General features: G+C 43.6%; 1 protein-coding gene across 2 annotated transcripts in view; it reads right to left on the bottom strand.

Annotated features, from left to right (window-relative positions):
- Positions 1-2,209: 2,209 nt before the first annotated feature.
- The window catches only part of LOC106565186 (DDB1- and CUL4-associated factor 12-like), a 35,062-nt gene continuing 15,305 nt past the window's right edge, over positions 2,210-21,966 (bottom strand). Inside the window, exons 5-10 of one of the 2 annotated variants that reach the window (XM_014132029.3) lie at positions 14,307-14,497; positions 14,129-14,194; positions 13,708-13,870; positions 9,239-9,250; positions 8,481-8,659; positions 2,210-6,972 (exon numbers count right to left, since the gene is read on the bottom strand). In XM_014132029.3, the coding sequence (XP_013987504.1) occupies positions 6,814-6,972; positions 8,481-8,659; positions 9,239-9,250; positions 13,708-13,870; positions 14,129-14,194; positions 14,307-14,497 (770 nt within the window). In that variant the 3' untranslated portion in view covers positions 2,210-6,813. The remainder of the gene's footprint in view (positions 6,973-8,480; positions 8,660-9,238; positions 9,251-13,707; positions 13,871-14,128; positions 14,195-14,306; positions 14,498-21,966) is intronic. The other variant, XM_014132030.3, reaches the window with a different exon arrangement.

Here is a 21,966-nt window from a genome sequence, read left to right as displayed (position 1 = left end):
CTGGGACAATGCTGGGGGAAATGTCCCCAAAAAACTATACAGACAATGTCTTCATCAAAGAACACTGTTTCACAACGCATCAGTGACATGGCAGGAGATGTTTTGAAACAATTACTGCTTCGCATACATGCCAGTGAATTATATGCGTTACAGCTGGATGAGTCAACAGACGTGGCGGGCCTGGCACAGCTCCTGGTATATGTCCGTTACGTTTATGGGAGGTCAATTAAGGTAGACATCCTCTTCTGCAAACCAAAGGACAACATGAGAGGATATTTTTTTAAGTACTGGACAGCTTTGTGACATCAAATGGACTTTGGTGGTCACGATGTGTTGGTATCTGTACTGATGGCGCAACAGCCATGACAGGGAGACATAGTGGAGTGGTAACGCACATGCAAGCAGTTGCTCCCGACACCACTTAGGTACACTGCAGCATCCACCAAGAAGCTCTTGCTGCCAAGGGAATGCCTGACAGCTTGAAATACATTTTGGATACTAAAGCAAGGCCCCTGAACTCGTGTATTTTCTGCATTATGCAATGATATGGGCAGCGACCATGTAATGCTTTTACAACAAGTGCTCTGGTTATCAAGGGGCAAAGTATTGACACGTTTTTTTTAAATTGAGAAACGGGCTTAAAGTTTTCTTTACTGACCATAATTTTCACTTGTCTGACCGCTTGCATGATGACGAGTTTCTCACACAACTGGCCTATATGGGTAATGTTTTTTCTCGCCTGAATGATCTGAGTCTAGGATTACAGGGACTCTCCACAACTATATTCAATGTGCGGGACAAAATTGAGGCTATGATTAAGAAGTTGGAGCTCTTTCCTGTCTGCATTAACAAGGACAACACACAGGTCTTTCTATCATTGTATTATTTTTTTGTGTGCAAATGAACTCAAGCTTACCGACAATGTCAAATTTGATATAGCAAAGTACCTGAGTGAGCTGGGTGCGCAATTACTCAGCTACTTACCCGAAACGGACGACACAAACTGGATTCGTTATGCCTTTCATGCCCTGCCTCCAGTCCACTTACAATATCTGAACAAGAGAGCCTCATCGAAATTGCAACAAGCAGTTCTGTGAAAATTGAATTTAAAATCAGAAGCCACTGCCAGATTTCTGGATTGGGATGCGCTCAGAGTTTCTTGCCTTGGCAAATCGCGCTGTTAAGACACCGATGCCCTTGGCAACCACGTACCTATGTGAGAGTGGTTCTCAGCCCTCACTAGCATAAAAACTAAATACAGGCACAGACTGTGTGGAAAATAATTTAAGACTTAAGACTCCCTCCAATACAACATTGCAGAGTTATGTGCATACTTTCAAGCATACCCTTCTCATTAACCTGTGGTGAATTATTCACAATTTTTGATTAACAAATAAGGTTTTGTATGTAAGATGGCTAAATAAAAAGCAAAATTATTTATTATATTATTATTTGTGCCCTGGTCCTATAAGAGCTCTTTGTCACTTCCCACGAGCCGGTTTGTGACAAAAACTCACACTCATTATGTTTAATAAATGTATCGTATAGTGTGTGTGGCAGACTTACAATGATGGCAAAAAACAACATTTGAGAGTGCGCTGACCCTGGTGCTAGAGGGGGTGCGCAGCTGGAGGCTAAATGTGTGAAGGGGTACGGGACTATAAAAAGTTTGGGAACCACTGCAAGTCTGGGGCAATTCACAAAGCTGATTTGAGGACTTTACTGATGATTTAAAAAAAAAAATTATGACCGGGTTTTTCTTTCTTTCTGCTTGCATTTTGTATTTAACGTGTGTACTTTCTGTAATTTAGGGCTCATCTGTAAATAAGACCTTGGTCTCAGTATGACTCCCTGATAAAATAAATGTAAAATAAAAAATGTTGTTCAGTGTAACTCAATTACTTCGCACACCTGCACATAAACTCGGTACCCCGTGTATATAGCCAAGTTATTGTTACTCATGCATTTATTCCTTGTGTTATTATTTCACTCTTCATTGTTGGGAAGGGCCTGTAATTGAACATTTCACTGTTAGTCCCCACCTATTGTTTATAAAGCAATGACAAATGCATTTATATTTGCTCTTCTGGCAACTGTCGGCCTACTGCATGCATCGCTCAATGACCAGCAATTTGAGTGATGGAAGAATTGCAGTGCTGCACACATCATGGCACAAATACAATTAAATAAAACTACACAAACAGCAATATGAAATAAGATAAATATTACATCAATATACTTTTTTATTTGTATCATTATTTTCTTTAAAGATTTAATAGGGTGTTCTAGCTGTTGTTGATATCATACAATATCCTCAGGTTTAGTCATTTGTAAAATTAAAATAAAAAACATTCATGAGGTGTGTATAAAATAGGTCACCACCAAAGTAAAGGCAAGGGTCAGTCCACACGCCTCAAACATATACATAAAAATGTATGCATTTGACCCTATGCATTTCACACATACATACACATTTATATATCAAACACACTTTAAAAGTGATGGTTACTTATTTGTTCAACTTATGGTCGTAATGGGGGTCTCGTTTTTGTTCTCGCATGATCATGAACACTCTTAAGAAAAGTTCCATGTAAAAAAGCTAAATAAATGTCAGCGTGCAACAGTCTTTCACAGAAAGACTAGAGAAAGGCAACAAATGAACTCAAATCTACCCTGCCCTTCACACATAAGGAAAAGATCAGCTACACTCATCCCTTGATACATAAAAAAAAAAGTATAGAAACAACTGACAAAAACGATGGTGCCTCTAATCAACTCCAACCCCTAATCCCTACGCACTTGTCCAGGGCCAGGTTTCCCCAATAGCAATGGAACTTAGTGTTTTAACGATGCAGCTTTCCTACAAAACGGCCAAAGTGTAACATGAGTTTCCCAAAACACCAAGCAGAGAGAACGTTCACTAAGTGCGTCGTTAAGGCATGTGTTGATACGGATAGGATCTAAATAAAGACAGCGCTGTTCTCGGATCAGCGTTCTCCCTTTTAAATCATACCATTCAAATTATTCCACAATACTGACAATGGATGAGCTCCTATTAGAGATCACCTATGGCTACAAACATTGAGGTGGCTTATTCTAATGCTTACCCTATAATGCACTAAATCAAGATTTGAAATCATGGGCCTACTCATTGCAGTGCTTGAGGCAACACTACAGACCTGGGTTCGATCCCAGGCTGTGTCACAGCCAGCCGTGACCGGGAGACCCATGAGGTGGCGCACAATTGGCCCAGCGTCGTCCGGGTTAGGGGAGGGTTTGGCCGGACGGAACTTCCTTGTCCCATTGCGCTCTATCGACTCCTTGTGGTGGGCTGGGCGTCTGCAGGCTGACTTCGGCCGTCAGCTGGACGGTGTTTCCTCCGTCATATTGGTGCGGTTGGCTTCTGGGTTAAGCGAGCAATGTGTCAAGAAGCAGTGCGGTTGGCAGGGTCGTGTTTCTCGACCTTCGCATGGCTCTCGACCTTCGTCTCTCACGAGTTTGTAGGGGAGTTGCAGCGATGGGACAAGACTAACTACCAATTGGATATCATGAAATTGGGGGAGAAAAGGGGGTAAAAGTACCAAAAATAAAATACTTATTTAAATCATTACGCTAATGTAGACTACACATTAAATCTATTGAGGCAAAAAATGTGAAGTAGAGTATAAATAGCTAAACTCAATTGATAAGAAATGTATTTCAATATATAGGTCTATATGTAGCCTAGTGTATTTATCATTTAATTCAGACATCTCGGTTTTCTTTTGAAGAATCTTATATCCTTCGCTTGTTGGTAACAATTGCAAAGACATTGGCAACTTTGTATTTGTAGTCACATTCATTCTGAAGTTATCAGTGGTAACAGAAAGACAGATAAACATCTTGATTTTGTGTTGAGCGAAGATCTGTGTATAAAAAAGTGACGCGGAAGGGGAAAAAAAAAAACATTTAAAAAGATGCACTTTGCTGTTCTACGAGTGGTCTGAGGAAGTCGTTAAATAACTACCCTTTTCTTGTGCAACTTTAGTAACGATGGGTTTGGGGAAACAGGTCGGACATTTAACGATGCTCCTACGTAGCTTCTAACAACGAACCAAACCTTAAGATGCATTGGGGAAACCAGGCCCAGACCCGTTACTATTGGGAATGTCTCAGCAAAAGGCCAACAACTCCACGTGGCCTAACAAAAGTCAAAGGGAATCCCTGGACAACCACTGCCATGACCAGACCACTAACCGGGGGAAGAACCAGAAGACACTGCGTTCCGCACGGGACTGGTATTGAATGCCCCTGCCTAAGACCATACCTAAGGGTGATAGTGAGAGGGGGGAAAATAAATAATAAAGCTAATAGCAATAACAACAACAAGTGTACGTTTTTCAAATCAGTCAGAATGTAAATAAAATAAGTCTACATGATTATTCAGAGCAGAACACCTATGTGGCATTTAGTATCTACAGTCATCCCTCCTTCACATCAGTCAAAAAAAGAAAAGTGACCGGCGCTATCTGATTGGTTGTACTCATTCACTGCTTCTTCTCACCTCACGTCTGATTGGATAGTTTTTCCATTGCTACAGCTCTTTAGTTGCCATGGCACAGCGTGGTCCCGTACCAGCCAATGAGCATGTCCTCTCTAAGTTTCTTAGAAAAGTAAGTATTCTCCTGCTCGTTCCATCCTTAAGAACTTATTGTCCTCTTTTATAATCACACCCCTTTTTTTCAGAGAGAGAAGGGAAGAGGAAAAGTCTCCCAAATGTCCACGCAAGGAAACTGTCGATGCCAGTAGGGCATCCGAAAGCAAAGGAAACAACTTTCCTTAGGGGGGGAAAAAAAAAAAAAAAAAAACTGTCCAATCCATGGCGTGTATGTGACTGTTGAAAATTGTAATAAAACGTTACTTTCATTTGAGTTTCTCAGAGGCGGACCACCCAGCTCGCTACAGCTGATTATGTACGTTTGCCCACTGATGAAGAAATGATCAGTCTATAATTTTAATGGTAGGTTTATTTGAACAGTGAGAGACAGAATAACAACAAAAACATCCAGAAAAACACATGTCAAAAATGTTATAAAGTGATTTGTATTTTAATGAGGGAAATAAGTATTTGACCCCCTCTCAATCAGAAAGATTTCTGGCTCCCAGGTGTCTTTTATACAGGTAACGAGCTGAGATTAGAAGCACACTCTTATAGGGAGTGCTCCTAACCGCAGCTTGTTACCTGTAAAAAAGACACCTGTCCACAGAAGCAATCAATAAATCAGATTCCAAACTCTCCACCATGGCCAAGACCAAAGAGCTCTCCAATGATGTCAGGGACAATATTGTAGACCTACACAAGGCTGGAATGGGCTACAAGGCTGGAATGGGCTACAAGACCATTGCCAAGCAGCTTGGTGAGAAGGTGACAACAATTGGTGCGATTATTCGCAAATGGAAGAAACACAAAATAACTGTCAATATCCCTCGGCCTGGGGCTCCATGCAAGATCTCACCTCGTGGGGTTGCAATGATCATGAGAACGGTGAGGAATCAGCCCAGAACTACACAGGAGGATCTTGTCAATGATCTCAAGGCAGCTGGGACCATAGTCACCAAGAAAACAATTGGTAACACACTACGCCGTGAAGGACTGAAATCCTGCAGCGCACGCAAGGTTTGCCAATGAACATCTGAATGACTCAGAGGACAACTGGTGAAAGTGTTGTGGTCAGATGAGACCAAAATGGAGCTCTTTGGCATCAACTCAACGTGTTTGGAGGAGGAGGAATGCTGCCTATGACCCCAAGAACACCATCTCCACCGTCAAACATGGAGGTGGAAACATTATGCTTGGGGGTGTTTTTCTGCTAAGGGGACAGGACAACTTCACCGCATCATTTGACGGGGCCATGTACTGTCAAATCTTGGGTGAGAACCTCCTTCCCTCAGCCAGGGCATTGAAAATGGGTCGTGGATGGGTATTCCAGCATGACAATGACCCAAAACACACAGCCAAGGCAACAAAGTAGTGGCTCAAGAAAAAGCACATTAAGGTCCTGGAGTGGCCTAGCCAGTCTCCAGACCTTAATCCCATAGAAAATCTGTGGAGGGAGCTGAAGGTTCGAGTTGCCAAACGTCAGCCTCGAAACCTTAATGACTTGGAGAAGATCTGCAAAGAGGAGTGGGACAAAATCCCTCCTGAGATGTGTGCAAACCTGGTGGCCAACTACAAGAAACGTCTGACCTCTGTGATTGCCAACAAGGGTTTTGCCACCAAGTCCCAAGTCATGTTTTGCAGAGGGGTCAAATACTTATTTCCCTCATTAAAATGCTAATCATTTTATAACATTTTTGACATGCGTTTTTCTGGATTTTTTTGTTGTTATTCTGTCTCTCACTGTTCAAATAAACCTACCATTAAAATTATAGACTGATCATTTCTTTGTTAGTGGGCAAACGTACAAAATCAGCAGGGGATCAAATACTTTTCTCCCCCACTGTGTGTGTGTGTATGTGTATATATATGTGTATATGTGTATATATATATATATATATATATATATATATATATATATATATATATATATATATATATATAAATAAATAAATAAAACAAAGGGGCAGCAGAGACTAGGGAACTGAAAGAAGACAGGACAAAGTGCAAGGGAGGATGGAGGGATGCAACAAAGAGATGGTGACGAGATACATGTTGGTGAGGGAGGGAGGGAGGGACAACACTGAAGGGATGACTGAGCGAGTGTAACACCAAAAGGAGGAGCAGAGAGGTGGACTGGGGTGGGGTAAGGAGAGATGGCGAGACACGAGAGAAGGCTAGCTCCAGAGTCCTGCGTAGTTGCCGTGAAGGCCCGAGCACAGCGGTCCGCCGGCCACAAACAGCTTGGTGCCAGAGTCGTCGTAGCAGTGTGTGTACACAGCGTTGGGGAACGAGTTAATGTCCGAGAAGTAGCTCCTCCACGTCTCGTCGTGATTCTGGGGGAAGAGAGAGAGAGGGTGTGACAAGATGGCAGAAAAACAGAGGAAGAGAACACTGAGGGAGAAATTATTCTTATCGTTTTGTGCCAGCATCTTGTCAAGGCAGGTCCAAGAAAGACTAATCACGGAGGTGAGGTGTCACTTAACAGTTTACTTCCAGAATGTTTAAATATATCCTGTATAAGTTTATTGCAACGTTTGACCAGAAGATCTTAGTTTTCGACCCAGCTTTCCACCAAAACCACAGCTTCTTTTTGTGTAAATCTTAAATAAGCTGTTCATAAATATGTTCTGTTTCATGACAGTACTGTTTCAATCTAGAAATGCTATACCATGTCATTATGGAGACACACGAGCTACAGTCAATATAAAGAAAATCAGTCAATTCAAGAAGAAGAAGAACTGGGACATTTTCAGCTTCCCGGAATTGTGTACAGATCTTTGCGACATGGGGCCGTGCATGATGCTGAAACATGAGGTGATGGCGGCAGATGAATGGCACGACAATGGGCCTCGGGATCTTGTCACGGTATCTCTGTGCATTAAAATTTCCGTCGATAAAATGCAGTTGTGTTCATTGTCCATAGCTTATGCTTGCCCACACCATAGCCCCACCGCCACCATGGGGAACTCTGTTCACAACGTTTTCATCAGCAAACTGCTCACCCACACGACGCCATACACGCTGTCTGCCATTTGTTCGGTAGAGTTGAAACTGGGATTTATCTATGAAGAGCACACTTCTCCAACGTGCCAGTGGCCATCAAAGGTGAGGATTTGCCCACAAGTCCGTTACAACGCCGAACTGCAGTCAGGTCAAGACCGTGTTGAGGATGACGAGCACGCAGATGAGCTTCCCTGAGACGGTTTCTGCAAAATTCTTCGGTGGTGCAAACCCACAGTTTCCTTAACTGTCCGGGTGGCTAGCCTCGACGATCCCGCCGGTGTAGAAGCCCGATGTGGAGGTTACATGGCCTGCGGTTGTCTGTACTGTCAAATTCTCTAAACCGATGTTGGAGGCAGCTTATAGTAGAGAAATTAACATTAAATTCTGGCAACAGCTCTGGTGGACATTCCTGCAGTCAGCATGCCAATTGCATGGTCCCTCAACTGGAGACATCTGTGGCATTTTGTTGTGTGACAGAACTGCACATTTTAAAGTGGCCTTTTATTGTCGCCCGCACAAGGTGCACCTGTGTAATGATCTTACTGTTTAATCAGCTTCTTGATATGCCACACCTGTCAGGTGGATGGATTATTTTGGCAAAGGAGAAATGCTCACAAACAGGGATGTAAACAAATTTGTGCACAAAATTTGAAAGAAATAAGCTTTTTGTGCGTATGGAAGATTTCTGGGATATTTTATTTCAGCTCATGAAACATGGGACAAACACTTTATATTTTGTGTTTATATTTTTGTTCAGCATAGTAATAGGAACTTTCAACTTGAAGTGTTCTGCTAAGAGGGGTATACTTTACAAAGTGGAATAACAAATATAGCGTACCAGCCAGCCCTTCCCTGTGGTGAGTTTAAGAATGCCCTCTCCTGGGCGCTGCCGGAACCCGCCGGCCGGGCTGGAAGGGTCCTCCAAGAACCTCTGGGCTCTGATATCATAGAACAGCAGGGAGCCCTGTCCCGTGCCCACTGTCACTATGTGCTCATAGAAACTCACAGAGCGGATGCCTGGGAAGGAGAGCACACACACAGACAAGTTAAACCTCGCTTTTAACAGCTTCATAAATGTAAAAAAATAAGCCATCACTAACTTTCCATTCAAAAGTACTGCCTCTGCACTTGTTTGTAATGCCGCATTCAAATGCTCCCCGGAATCTCGTATTTCCCGACATGAGTGCTTTCAAGTGCCTTTGAAGTCAAAAGAACCCTTCAACCAATAAGATTTTAGCTAGCTAGCTAACGTCGCTGATAATAATTTAGCTAGCTTTTTTTACATTTACAATACAACCAAACTATCTCCATTATTTACATTAAAATAATGCCCCAATAATGTAAATAGCTTAGTTTTATTTTTGGTTGAAAAGTCAGTGATGAAACGCCACAAGTCGTTAACTCCGGTATCATAATTTTCTCCCGACTTTCCCACTCGTAATCCCGACTTGGAAGGCCATTCAAGTGACATTTATGAGTCGGAAACTCATATTTTCCGATAATTCCGACACCACTTGAAGGCAGCATAAGTGCAGGGCGGGTCTTGGAGAATGTTTGGGTTTTGTTTTGCTTCTTGGTGGAATGTGTTTGTAGTACCTCGTGTTGCCTCTGGAGAAATGAAATGAAATGAAAATTAAAGAAAGTTGACAGAACATTTGTATGCTTTTGTGTTGTTTACATACAGTGCATTTGGAAAGTAGTCACTCTTTCACTCCTTCCCTTTTTCCACATTTTGTTACTTTACAGCCTTATTCTAAAATTGATTAAATTGCCACCCCCTCAATCTACAAATAATACCCCATAATGACTAAGCAAAAATATATTCAGACCCTTTGCGATGAGAATCAAAATTGAGCTCAGGTGCATCCTGTTTCCATTGATCATCTTTGAGATGTTTCTACAACTTGATTGGAGTCCACCTGTGGTAAATTCAGTTGATTGGACATAATTTGGAAAGGCACACACCTGTGTATGTACGGTCCCACAGTTGACAGTGCATGTCAGAGCAAAAACCAAGCCATGAGGTCGAATACATTTTCCGTAGAGCTCCGAGACAGGATTGTGTCGAAGAACAGATCTGGGGACAGGTACCAAAACATTTATGCAGCATTGAAGGTCCCCAAGAACACAGTGGCCTCCATTATTCTTAAATGGAAGAAGTTTGGAACCACCAAGACTCTTTCTAGAACTGGCCGCCCGGCCAAACTGAACAATCGGCGGAGAAGGGCCTTGATCAGGGAGGTGACCAAGAACCCGATGGTAACTCTGACAGAGCTCCAGAGTTCCTCTGTGGAGATGGGAGAACCTTCCAGAAGGACAACCATCTCTGCAGCACTCCATCAATCAGGGCTTTACGGTAGAGTGGCCAGACGGAAGCCACTCCTCAGTAAAAGGCACGACAGCCCACTTGGTTTGCCAAAAGGCACCTAAAGGACTATCTGATTCTCTGGTCTGACGAAACTAAGATTGAATTCTTTGGCCTGAATGCCAAGCATCACGTCTGGAGGAAACCAGGCAACCCTCCCTACGGTGAAGCATGGTGGCAGCTAGGGTTGCACATTTTGGGGAATATTCAGAGGTGAATATAACGGGAAAATATGCAAATTAATATTAATACCATTTAAATATAAATGTTTTTTGCATTGGATATATTTACGATATCATGTGAAGACAGAAACATAAATCTTATGTTAAGTAGACAATCGCAAATGATTAAATCCTTCCAATAGAAATGTTAAAAACGAATTGAACCTTAATTAAATGAGTTGACTCGTCACATGGGATGATTTCACTTTACAACAAAAGGGAATATTGAATGTTCCCCAATGATCCATCGCATCTCCCAAAAACATTTTTCAACATACATCTGTAAAATGATAGTCTAGAAACTAATGTTTTGATTGTCTTCCTCTCAGGCTTCCATGTCTTCTCCCTGGACCTGCTCAATGTCCACCTCTTTAACATCAGACCCTGAGGCATCATCTTCACAGTCACTTTCCAACCTTGCTGAGGATGGCTCGATGTCAGACTCAAAAAGCCTCAAATTTGCCCGGATGGCCACCAATTTTTTAACCCGTGTACTGGTCAGCCTGTTGTGTGCTTTGGTGTGTGTGTGTTCCCAAACAAGGACCAGTTGCGCTGAGGTGGCTGACGTTGGTGGGATTTGGAGGATGATGGAGGCAACAGGGAAAAGAGCCTCAGATTCACAAAGTCCCTTCCACCAGGTGGCTGATGAGATATGTTGGCACGACTGCCATATTGCATCTTTATCCCAAAGCCCTTGCTTGGAAGTGTACTTCGCCAGACTGCCAAGAACATTGCCCTCATCCAGGCCAAGGTGTCAAGACACAGTAGTGATGACACCATGGGCCTCGATCTCTGCACCAGACAGGATGCTCTTGCCAGCATACTTGTGGTCCAACATGTACGCTGAGGCGTACATGGGCTTCAGGCAGAAGTCTTTACGCTTTTTGATGTATTTCAAAACTGCAGTTTCCTCTGCTTGGAGCAACAGCGAAGTGGGCAGGGCAGTACAGATTTCTTCTCTTACATCTGCAACCATAGTCTGAACATGAGACAGGATGTTCTCCCTCAATCCGTGAAATGGCTACTGCTATAGGTTTCAGGAGTTTCAGGCTGCTTACCACTCTCTCCCAAAATACATCATCCAGGAGGATCCTCTTGATGGGGCTGTCCATATCGGCAGACTGTGATACGGCCATTTCTTGGAGTGACTCCTTCCCCTCTAGGAGACTGTTGTCATCATGTTTGACACCACCCCGATGGGTGTTGCTGGGCAGCTTTAATGTGGTGCTCTTATTCTTCTCACTTTGCTTGGTGAGGTAGATTGCTGCTATAACTTGATAACCCTTCACATACCTAACCATTTCCTTGGCTCTCTAGTAGAGTGTATCCATTGTTTTCAGTGCCATTTCAACCTCGAGGAGCAGATTCAATGCATGAGCAGCACAGCCAATGGGTGTGATATGAGGGTAAGACTAATTCCTCCACTTTAGACCAAGCCGCCTTCATGTTCAAAGCATTGTCTGGTCACCAGTGCAAATACCTTCTGTGGTCCAAGGCCATTGATGACTGCCTTCAGCTCATCTGCAATGTGGAGACCGGTGTGTCTGTTGTCCCTTGTGTCTGTGCTCTTGTAGAATGCTGGTTGAGGGGTGGAGATGATATAGTTAATTATTCCTTTCTCACGAACATTCGACCACCAATCAGAGATGATTGCAATACAGTCTGCTTTCTCTATGATTTGATTGACCTTCATTTGAACTCTGTTGAACTCTGCATCCAGCAAATGAGTAGATAACGCATGTCTGGTTGGAGGGGTGTATGCTGGGCGAAGAACATTCAGAAATCTCTTCCAATACACATTGCCTGTGAGCATCAGAGGAGAAGTTGTTGCATACACAGCTCGAGCAAGATATTCATCAGCATTTCTCTGACTACGTTCCTCCATTGAGTCAAAAACAAATCTGATTCCAGGAGGACCATGAGCTGTTGCTATCGATAAGGTGTCTGATACATCATTTTCACCTCGAATAGAAGTAGAGGGACTTCTGTCAAAGGTTGCTTGTTGTGAGCGCTAAGGGAACTTTATGCACTTGGCCAGATGATTCTTCATCTTTGTTGCATTCTTCACATATGATTTGGCACAGTATTTGCAAATGTACACAGCTTTTCCTTACACATTAGCTGCAGTGAAATGTCTCCACACATCAGATAGTGCTTGTGGCATTTTCCTGCAAAGATCAGGAAAAAATAAGTAAAAAAAACAACAAATACAATTCCATGTACAGATAAATAGTTAAGCAGTTCTATTAAACAACTCATTTGTAAGATAAATGTTTTAAAATGAAACGTGTATGGAAACAGGTCAATTAACACTCCTCAGTTAAAAGGCTCAAGCAAGATAAAACCCACATGGTAGCAAAAACTAACTTGCAGAAATTGTTAACAAGTTAGAAATTATTTAAAAACACACTTGCTGTAGGCTACTATTTACTAGTTAACAAAAATGTATATCATATAAAATATATTCACCCCAACCAGTATTGTAATTAAAACTTACCAGAAAGCATGTAGTCCTTGGCTCAGACAGTGCAATAGTGTGGGCTCAATAGCATCTTATTAGCGTGCAAGATCTTGAGAATCAGCTGTACATGTGATGGAAGAATGCACTTTGCATGCAGAGGGTTGCAATTCCATTGAATTGGAGATAGTTTAACCAAAATATGCCACATGACCTTATGTGTATTCCACCAAAAAAAGGTTCACTGTTCTAAGCTAACGTTTTTGGTGAATTTAAGCAAAATTGCCCAAATTCCAGGGCTTAAATTTACCGGAAAGTTTCCGACTCTTTGCAACCCTAGTGGCAGCATCATGCTGTGGGGATGTTTGTCAGCGGCAGGGACTGAGAGACTACTCAGGATCGATGGAAAGATGAACAGAGCAAAGTATAGAGAGATCCTTGATGAAAACCTACTCCAGAGCACTCAGGACCTCAGACTGGGGCGAAGGTTCACCTTCCAACCGGACAACGACCCTAAGCACACAGCCAAGACATCGCAGGAGTGGCTTCAGGACAAGTCTCTGAATGTCCTTGAGTGGCCCAGCCAGAGTCCGGACTTGAACCCAATCGAACATCTCTGGAGCGTATCAGAGAAGAATGGGAGAAACTCCCCAAATACACGTGTGCTAAGCTTGTAGCGTCATACTCAAGACTGTAACTGCTGCCAAAGGTGCCTCAACAAAATACTGAGTAAAGGGTCTGAACACTTATGTAAATGTGATTTCATTTAATTTATTTAATTTATATATGAGTAAAAAAAAATCTAAAAACCTGTTTTTGCTTTGTCATTATGGGGTATTGTGTGTAGATTGATGAGGGGAAAAAACGATTTAATCCATTTCAGAATAAAGCTTTAACTTAACAAAATGTGGAAAAAGTCAAGGGGACTGAATACTTTCCAAATGCACTGTATCCATTAATGCACCCTTTGTATGTGCATTTGCGTATGTCGGTATCAAACAGTGTAGTGTCAATTCCTCACCGCTTCCTCTCTCCCGGGAACTGACTGATTTGATGTTGTGAGTGGGCTGGCGGGGGTCCAGGAAGGACACATGGGCCTGAGAGCCCACTGCGTACACCGACCAGTCCTGACCATACGCCAGACACACATTCTCCTTGCAGTGAGGCAGCTTCGTTGACAGCAGCTATGGACAACAGATACATAGACTTGTTAGACAGGGCATATAGCTAAACAAGGCTAAGGACAAACATGCAAAAAATCGTCTTGACCAGAAACGTTTTTTTTTGTGGTATGTGAGGACATTCAACAAAATGCAGTAGGGTTCAACACTGACTTATGAAGACACCAAACAAGTCTTCATAATCTTCAATGTCCGCAAGCACAATCACAGAACCAAGCAAACATTGATAAGCAGAGCGGACCCAGAGATACTCAAACCGACCTTGCTCAAGTTTTGCTCTGCCTTCCAAAGGTGAAAATAGCCATCCAGGGACACTGCACCAAGCTCCTAAGAAAAAAATTAGAAGAGATAGTATGTAGGTCCCATTACAACACAGATTTGTACTGGGGAACACAGGCAATGGATTGTCTCTGAGGGCTAGGAGGGTGGTGTGGCTGACCTTGTGGTTGTTATTGAAGGCCAGGGCCCTCACTTTGCAGTTGTATGGGTTAGTGTATTCCTTGGGGATGTCCTCCAGGGCACAGTGGGAGATATGAGAGTAGCAGGGGACCCCCTCGTCCTGCTGTCTCATAGCCTGGCTCAGCACCTCTTCGGACACCTCCCACAGCCCCATGGAACCATCCCGAGACCCTGGGGAGTAGCAGTATATGGATTGGTTGGTGGATTTCATATGGAGACATTATATTCATGAAAAACTATCGAGGATGAACAATAGTTTGAAGTTCTCCCGATGGCAATTAGTCACTTCAAATCTAATTCTATTGGTTACATGCGCCGAATACAACAGGTGTAGACTTTACTGTGAAATTCTTGCTTACGAGCTCTTTCCAATGATGCAGAGTTAAAAAATTATTAGAAAAATAGTAACAAGGAATAAAATACAAAAGAATGAAGCAATAGACAGGGAGATCAATGTCCCGGGGTAAGAGGTATGAGGTAGATACAGTTGAGGTCGGAAGTTTACATACACCTTAGCCAAATACATTTAAACTCAGTTTTTCACAATTCCTGACATTTAATCAGAGTAAAAATTCCCTGTCTTAGGTCAGTTAGGATCCCCACTTTATTTTAAGAATGTGAAATGTCAGAATAATAGTAGAGAGAATTATTTATTGCAGCTTTTATTTGTTTCATCACATTCCCAGTGGGTCAGAAGTTTACTTACACTCCATTAGTATTTGGTAGCATTGCCTTTAAATTGTTTTACTTGGGTCAAACGTTTTGGGTAGCCTTCTACAAGCTTCCCACAATAAGTTGGGTGAATTTTGGCCCATTCCTCCTGACAGAGCTGGTGTAACTGAGTCAGGTTTGTAGGCCTCCTTGCTCACACACGCCTTTTCAGTTATGCCCACAAATTTTCTACAGGCTTGAGGTCAGGGCTTTGTGATTGCCAATCCAATACCTTCAATTGTTGTCCTTAAACCATTTTGCCACAACTTTGGAAGTACGCTTGGGGTCATTGTCCATTTGGAAGACCCATTTGCAACCAAGCTTTAACTTCCTGACTGATGTCTTGAGATGTTGCTTCAATATATCCACATCATTTTCCTGCCTCATGATGCCATCTATTTTGTGACTTGCACCAGTCCCTCCTGCAGCAAAGCACCACCACAACATGATGCTGCCACCCCCGTGCTTCACGGTTGGGATGGTGTTCTTCGGCTTACAAGCCTCCCCTTTTTCCTCCAAACATAACAATGGTCATTATGGCCAAACAATTCTAGTATTATTTCATCAAACCAGAGGACATTTCTCCAAAAAGTACGATCTTTGTCCCCATGTGCAGTTGCAAACCGTAGTTCGGCTTTTTTATGACGGTTTTGGAGCAGTGGCGTCTTCCTTGCTGAGCGGCCTTTCAGGTAGGTCGATATAGGACTCGTTTTACTGTGGATAGAGATACTTTTGTACCCATTTCCTCCAGCATCTTCACAAGGTCCTTTGCTGTTGTTCTGGGATTGATTTTCACTTTTTGCGCCATAGTACGCTCATCTCTAGGAGACAGAACGCGTCTCCATCTTGAGCGGTATGGCGGCTGCGTGGTCCCATGGTGTACTATTGTTTGTACAGATGAACGTGGTACCTTCAGGCTTTTGGAAATTGCTCCCAAGGATGAACCAGACTTGTCAAGGTCTTGGCTTATTTCTTTAGATTTCCCATGATGTCAAGCAAAGAGGCACTGAGTTTGAAGGTAGGCCTTGAAATACATCCACAGGTACACCTCCAATTGACTCAAATGATGTCAATTAGCCTATCAGAAGCTTCTAAAGCCATAATGACATTTTTTTGAATTTCCCAAGCTGTTTAAAGGCAGAGTCAACTTCGTGTATGTAAACTTCTGACCCACTGGAATCTGTAAACAATTGTTGGAAAAATGACTTGTGTCATGCACAAAGTAGATGTCCTAACCGACTTGTCAAAACTATAGTTAGTTGACAAGAAATTTGTGGAGTGGTTGAAAAACGAGTTTTAATGACTCCAACCTAAGTGTACGTAAACTTCCAACTTCAACTGTATGTACATAAAAGGGAGGGTTAAGTGACTAGGCACCAGAATAGATAAGCGTAAGAATAAAGAACACAGTAGCAGCAGCATATGATGAGTGTGTGTATGTGTGTTTGCACATATGTAGTCTATGTGAATGTGTGTGGGTTTTGTGTGAGAGTCAGTGTAGTGTTTGAGTGAGTAAACAATATATACTGCTCAAAAAAATAAAGGGAACACTTAAACAACACATCCTAGATCTGAATGAAATAAATAAATCTTATTAAATACTTTTTTCTTTACATAGTTGAATGCGCTGACAACAAAATCACAAAAATAATCAATGGAAATCCAATTTATCAACCCATGGAGGTCTGGACTTGGAGTCACACTCAAAATTAAAGTGGAAAACCACACTACAGGCTGATCCAACTTTGATGTAATGTCCTTAAAACAAGTCAAAATGAGGCTCAGTAGTGTGTGGCCTCCACGTGCCTGTATGACCTCCCTACAACGCCTGGGCATGCTCCTGATGAGGTGGCGGATGGTCTCCTGAGGGATCTCCTCCCAGACCTGGACTAAAGCATCCGCCAACTCCTGGACAGTCTGTGGTGCAACGTGGCATTGGTGGATGGAGCGAGACATGATGTCCCAGGTGTGCTCAATTGGATTCAGGTCTGGAGAACGGGCGGGCCAGTCCATAGCATCAATGCCTTCCCCTTGCAGGAGCTGCTGACACACTCCAGCCACATGAGGTCTAGCATTGTCTTGCATTAGGAGGAACCCAGGGCCAACCGCACCAGCATATGGTCTCACAAGGGGTCTGAGGATCTCATCTCGGTACCTAATGGCAGTCAGGCTACCTCTGGCGAGCACATCGAGGGCTGTGCGGCCCCCCAAAGAAATGCCACCCCACACCATGACTGACCCACCGCCAAACCGGTCATGCTGGAGGATGTTGCAGGCAGCAGAACGTTCTCCACGGCGTCTCCAGACTCTGTCACGTCTGTCACGTGCTCATCTGTGAAGAGCACAGGGCGCCAGTGACGAATTTGCCAATCTTGGTGTTCTCTGGCAAATGCCAAACGTCCTGCACGGTGTTGGGCTGTAAGCACAACCCCCACCTGTAGACGTCGGGCCCTCATACCACCCTCATGGAGTCTGTTTCTGACCATTTGAGCAGACACATGCACATTTGTGGCCTGCTGGAGGTCATTTTGCAGGGCTCTGGCAGTGCTTCTCCTGCTCCTCCTTGCACAAAGCCGGAGGTAGCGGTCCTGCTGCTGGGTTGTTGCCCTTCTACGGCCTCCTCCACGTCTCCTGATGTACTGGCCTGTCTCCTGGTAGCGCCTCCATGCTCTGGACACTACGCTGACAGGCACAGCAAACCTTCTTGCCACAGCTCGCATTGATGTGCCATCCTGGATGAGCTGCACTACCTGAGCCACTTGTGTGGGTTGTAGACTCCGTCTCATGCTACCACTAGAGTGAAAGCACCGCCAGCATTCAAAAGTGACCAAAACATCAGCCAGGAAGCATAGGAACTAAGAAGTGGTCTGTGGTCCCCACCTGCAGAACTACTCCTTTATTGGGAGTGTCTTGCTAATTGCCTATAATTTCCACCTGTTGTCTATTCCATTTGCACAACAGCATGTGAAATGTATTGTCAATCAGTGTTGCTTCCTAAGTGGACAGTTTGATTTCACAGAAGTGTGATTGACTTGGAGTTACATTGTGTTGTTTAAGTGTTCCCTTTATTTTTTTGAGCAGTGTATATACAATAGTATGTGGACACCCCTTCAAATTGTGGATTTGTCAGCCACACCCATCGCTGACAGGTCTATGAAATGAAGCACACAGCCATGCAATCTCCATAGACAAACATTGGCAGTAGAATGGCCTTACTGAAGAGCTCAGAGACTTGTTACGGATACAGGTATCCCGAGTGTGTATCCTGTGTGTATTTATTTTCTCTCCATCTCCCCTCACAGGTGACAATCATCATTTCCCCCAATCAGTCACTAATCAAAAGACACCTGCACCTTTTCATTTACCCTATCACAGCCCCTTTCCCTTGGTTTAAGAACCCAGTCAGTTGTTTTCTCTGGAGCGCACTCTCTCTGTTAATCTCTCTGTCGTTCAATCTCTGTGTCCCTCTCTCTCTTTGTAAGCTCGATCTCTCTCTTTTGTTTTGCACCTACATGTTACATTTGTCCGGTACCTGTGAGTATTGTTTTGTTGTGGTGCATGACTGTTTGTTTGTTGGTGGGAAAAGGGGTACCAAGACAAGTCGCCCATGGGCATACACTACCCGGAGGTAATTGTTGTCCTAGTTAGAACTGGGCGAACCACCCGCTGTATTTTTGGTTAGTTAGCTAGCCGTTATTGAAATAGGCTAGTCTAGCTTAGGGGTGTTTTTGGCTTATTGTTTCTTTCCTTGGGTCCAGCTCAGCCCCTTTTGCCACACCCCATTACCGTGTGTTTATAGAAATAAACCATTAGTGTTTGACGGTTAATTTAAGTTGTCTGTGGTTTTTGTTCTCACTGTTCCTTTTCACTATTATAATTTGCATGAGTTATGTTACGGGTCTCGTTTCCATCCCCCCTAGACTGCAGGGCCAAAGAGATTCGTAACAACTTTCAACGTGGCACAGTCATAGAATGCCACCTTTCCAACAAGTCAGTTCGTCAAATTTCTACCCTGCTAGAGCTGCTCCGGTCAACTGTATGTGCTGTTATTGTGAAGTGAAAACCTCTAGGAGCAACAACGGCTCAGCAGTGAAGATAGGCCGCACAATCTCACAGGAGGGGTCCGCCAAGTGCAACACTCACTACTGAGTTCCAAACTGCCTCTGAAAGCAACGTCAGCACAATAACTTAGTCGGGAGCTTCATGAAATGTGTTTCCATGGCCAAGCACTTGCACACAAGCCTAAGATCACCATGCGCAATACCAAGTGTTGGATGGAGTGGTGCATCACGCTTCACCATCTGCCAGTCCAACAGACGAATATGGGTTTAGCGGATGCCAGGAGAACGCTACCTGCCCGAATGCATAGTGCCAACTGTAAAGTTTGGTGGAGGAGGCATAATGGTCTGGGGCTGTTTTTAATGGTTTGTGCTAGGCCCCTTAGTTCCAGTGAAGGGAAATCTTAACACTACAGCATACAATGACATTAAAGATGATTCTGTGCTTCCAACTTTGTGGCAACAGTTTGGAGAAGGCCCAAACTGGTCCATACAGAAATGGTTCGTCGAGATCGGTGTGGAAGAACTTGACTGGCCTGCACAGAGCCCTGACCTCAACCCCATCAAACACCTTTGGGATGAATTGGAATGCAGACTGGGAGCTAGGTCTGATCGATAGCCTAACTAATGCTCTTGTAGCTGAATGGAAGCAAGTCCCCGCAGCAATGTTCCAACATCTAGTGGAAAGCCTTCCCAGAGGAGTGGAGGCTGTTAAAGCACCAAAGGGGGGGACCAACTCCATGTAAATGCCCATTATTTTTTAATGATATGTTTTGACGATCCGGTGTCCACATACTGTTGGTCATGTAGTGTATAGTGTTGTGAGTGTAGGCTCACTGCAAGATAGGGTCAATGCAAATAGTCCATTGAACAATTTAGCAGTCTTTTGGCTTCGGGGTAGAAGCTGTCTCCGAGCCTGTTGGCCCGAGAGCCGATGCTCCGGTACTGTTTGCCAGACAGTAGCAGAGTGAACAGTTCGTCTTGGGTGGCTGAAGTTCTTGGCAATTTTCAGGGCTTCCTCTTGACACCGCCTAATATAGAAGTCCTGGATGGCAGGGAACTCAGCCCAGTGATTTGCTTTGAGGTCGAGGGCGGTGCATTTGCCATACTAAGCGGTGATGCAGCCAGTCAGATGCTCTTGATGGTGCAGCTGTAGAACTTTGAGGGTCCGAGGGCCCATGCCTAATCTTTTCAGCTTCCTTGGGGATGAAGAGGCATTGTCGTGCACGCTTCACAACCGTGCGGGTGTGTGTGGACCATGCTAAGTCCTTAGTGATGTGGACGCCAAAGAACATGAAGCTCTCGACCCGTTCCACTACAGCAGGGTCTTACTGATGTTGAGGGAGAGGTTGTTGTCCTTTCACCACACATCGAAGTCTGACCACCTCCCTGTAAATGGTTTCAGGATCGGTGATCAGGCCTACCACCGTCGTGTCATCAGCAAAGTTGATGGTGTTGGAGTTATACGTGGGTAGAATAAAAGTAGTCTAGTTTTAGCGCCCCTAGTGGTGCAGGAGGCATGTTGGTGGAAATGAGGTAGAACGGTTTTAAGGCTCCCCACGTTAAAGTCTCTGCCCACCAGAAATGGTGCCTCTGGGTGTGTGGTTTCTTGCTTGTTTATGGCCCCATACAGTTTGTTGAGTGACAAAGTGGTGTTGGCTTGTGGAGGGATGTAGACAGCCATGATAATAATGTATGAGAACTCTCTTGGTAGATAATAAGGTCTGCAGCTTACCATGAGGTATTCTATATCAGGTGACTAAAAGCTTGAGTTTCTTAACACTGGAAGCAATGCACCAGTTGTTGTTTATGAAGAGGCACAGCCCTCCCCACTTGGACTTGTCCGAGGCTGGTGTCGTTCAATCGTACCGCTGCATGGAAAAACCACTGAGTTTTATGTTCATAGATTGAGCCAGCCAAGTTTCTGCAAGGCATACAATATTGCAGTTTTTCAAGTCCCTCTGATAGGAGACTCTTGAACGAAGCTCATCCATCTTATTCTTGAGTGACTGGACATTTGCCAATAAAATGGAGGGGAGTGCCAGTCGATCTTTTATACGTCTCAGTCTCACAAGGATGCCAGCCTGTCTATGCCTGTGGCGTTTTGGTAGCCCATGAAACAAAGGAATAGCATCCTGTGTGAACAAGGGAACAGCTGAGTCTGCGTTGAAGTCAGATTTGAAGTCAAAATCGAGGATAGTAACTGTCGATGCAATGTCCAAAAGTTCTTGGCGGTCATACGTGATAATAGTAACAACTTTCTGTACAAAAAACGTAAAGATAAACATTTAAAAATGTCTCTAAATAGCATTTGTGTTGAAAATAGTAAGATGTCAGACTTCAGTAAGCGCAAATTGTGCCATTTAAAGGCCCAGTGTAGTCAACAGTAATTTTTACTGTGTTTCATATACATTTCTACACGGAGATTGGAATAATAATGTGATATCATAATTTTCACAATAATGCTCTTTTAGTTTAACCTGTCTGGGCTAGGGGGCAGTATTTTCACGGCCGGATGAAAAACGTACCCAATTTAAAACAGGTTACTACTCTGGCCCAGAAATTAGAATATGCATATTATTAGATAAAAAACACTCTGACGTTTCTGAAACTGTTTGAATGGTGTCTGAGTATAACAGAACTCATATGGCAGGCAAAAACCTGAGAAAAAGTCAACCAGGAAGTGGAGGATCTGAGAATTGTAGTTCTTTCTAGTCCCTTTCGAAACTACAGTATCTGTGGGGTACGTTGCACTTCCTAAGGCTTCCATTGGCTGTCTAAAGCCTTCAGAAAGTGGTTTGAGCATTCTCCTGTCACTGGGCAGAGTATAGGAGCTCAGTTTCTGAGTGGTCTGCCTGGCATCAAAGGGAT

The sequence above is a fragment of the Salmo salar genome, chromosome 12 (genome assembly GCF_965601325.2).
Source record: "Salmo salar chromosome 12, fSalSal1, whole genome shotgun sequence".
Lineage (NCBI taxonomy): Eukaryota > Metazoa > Chordata > Actinopteri > Salmoniformes > Salmonidae > Salmo > Salmo salar.
Note: the sequence above shows the minus strand (reverse complement) of the source record. Positions and strands in the feature narration are given on the sequence as shown.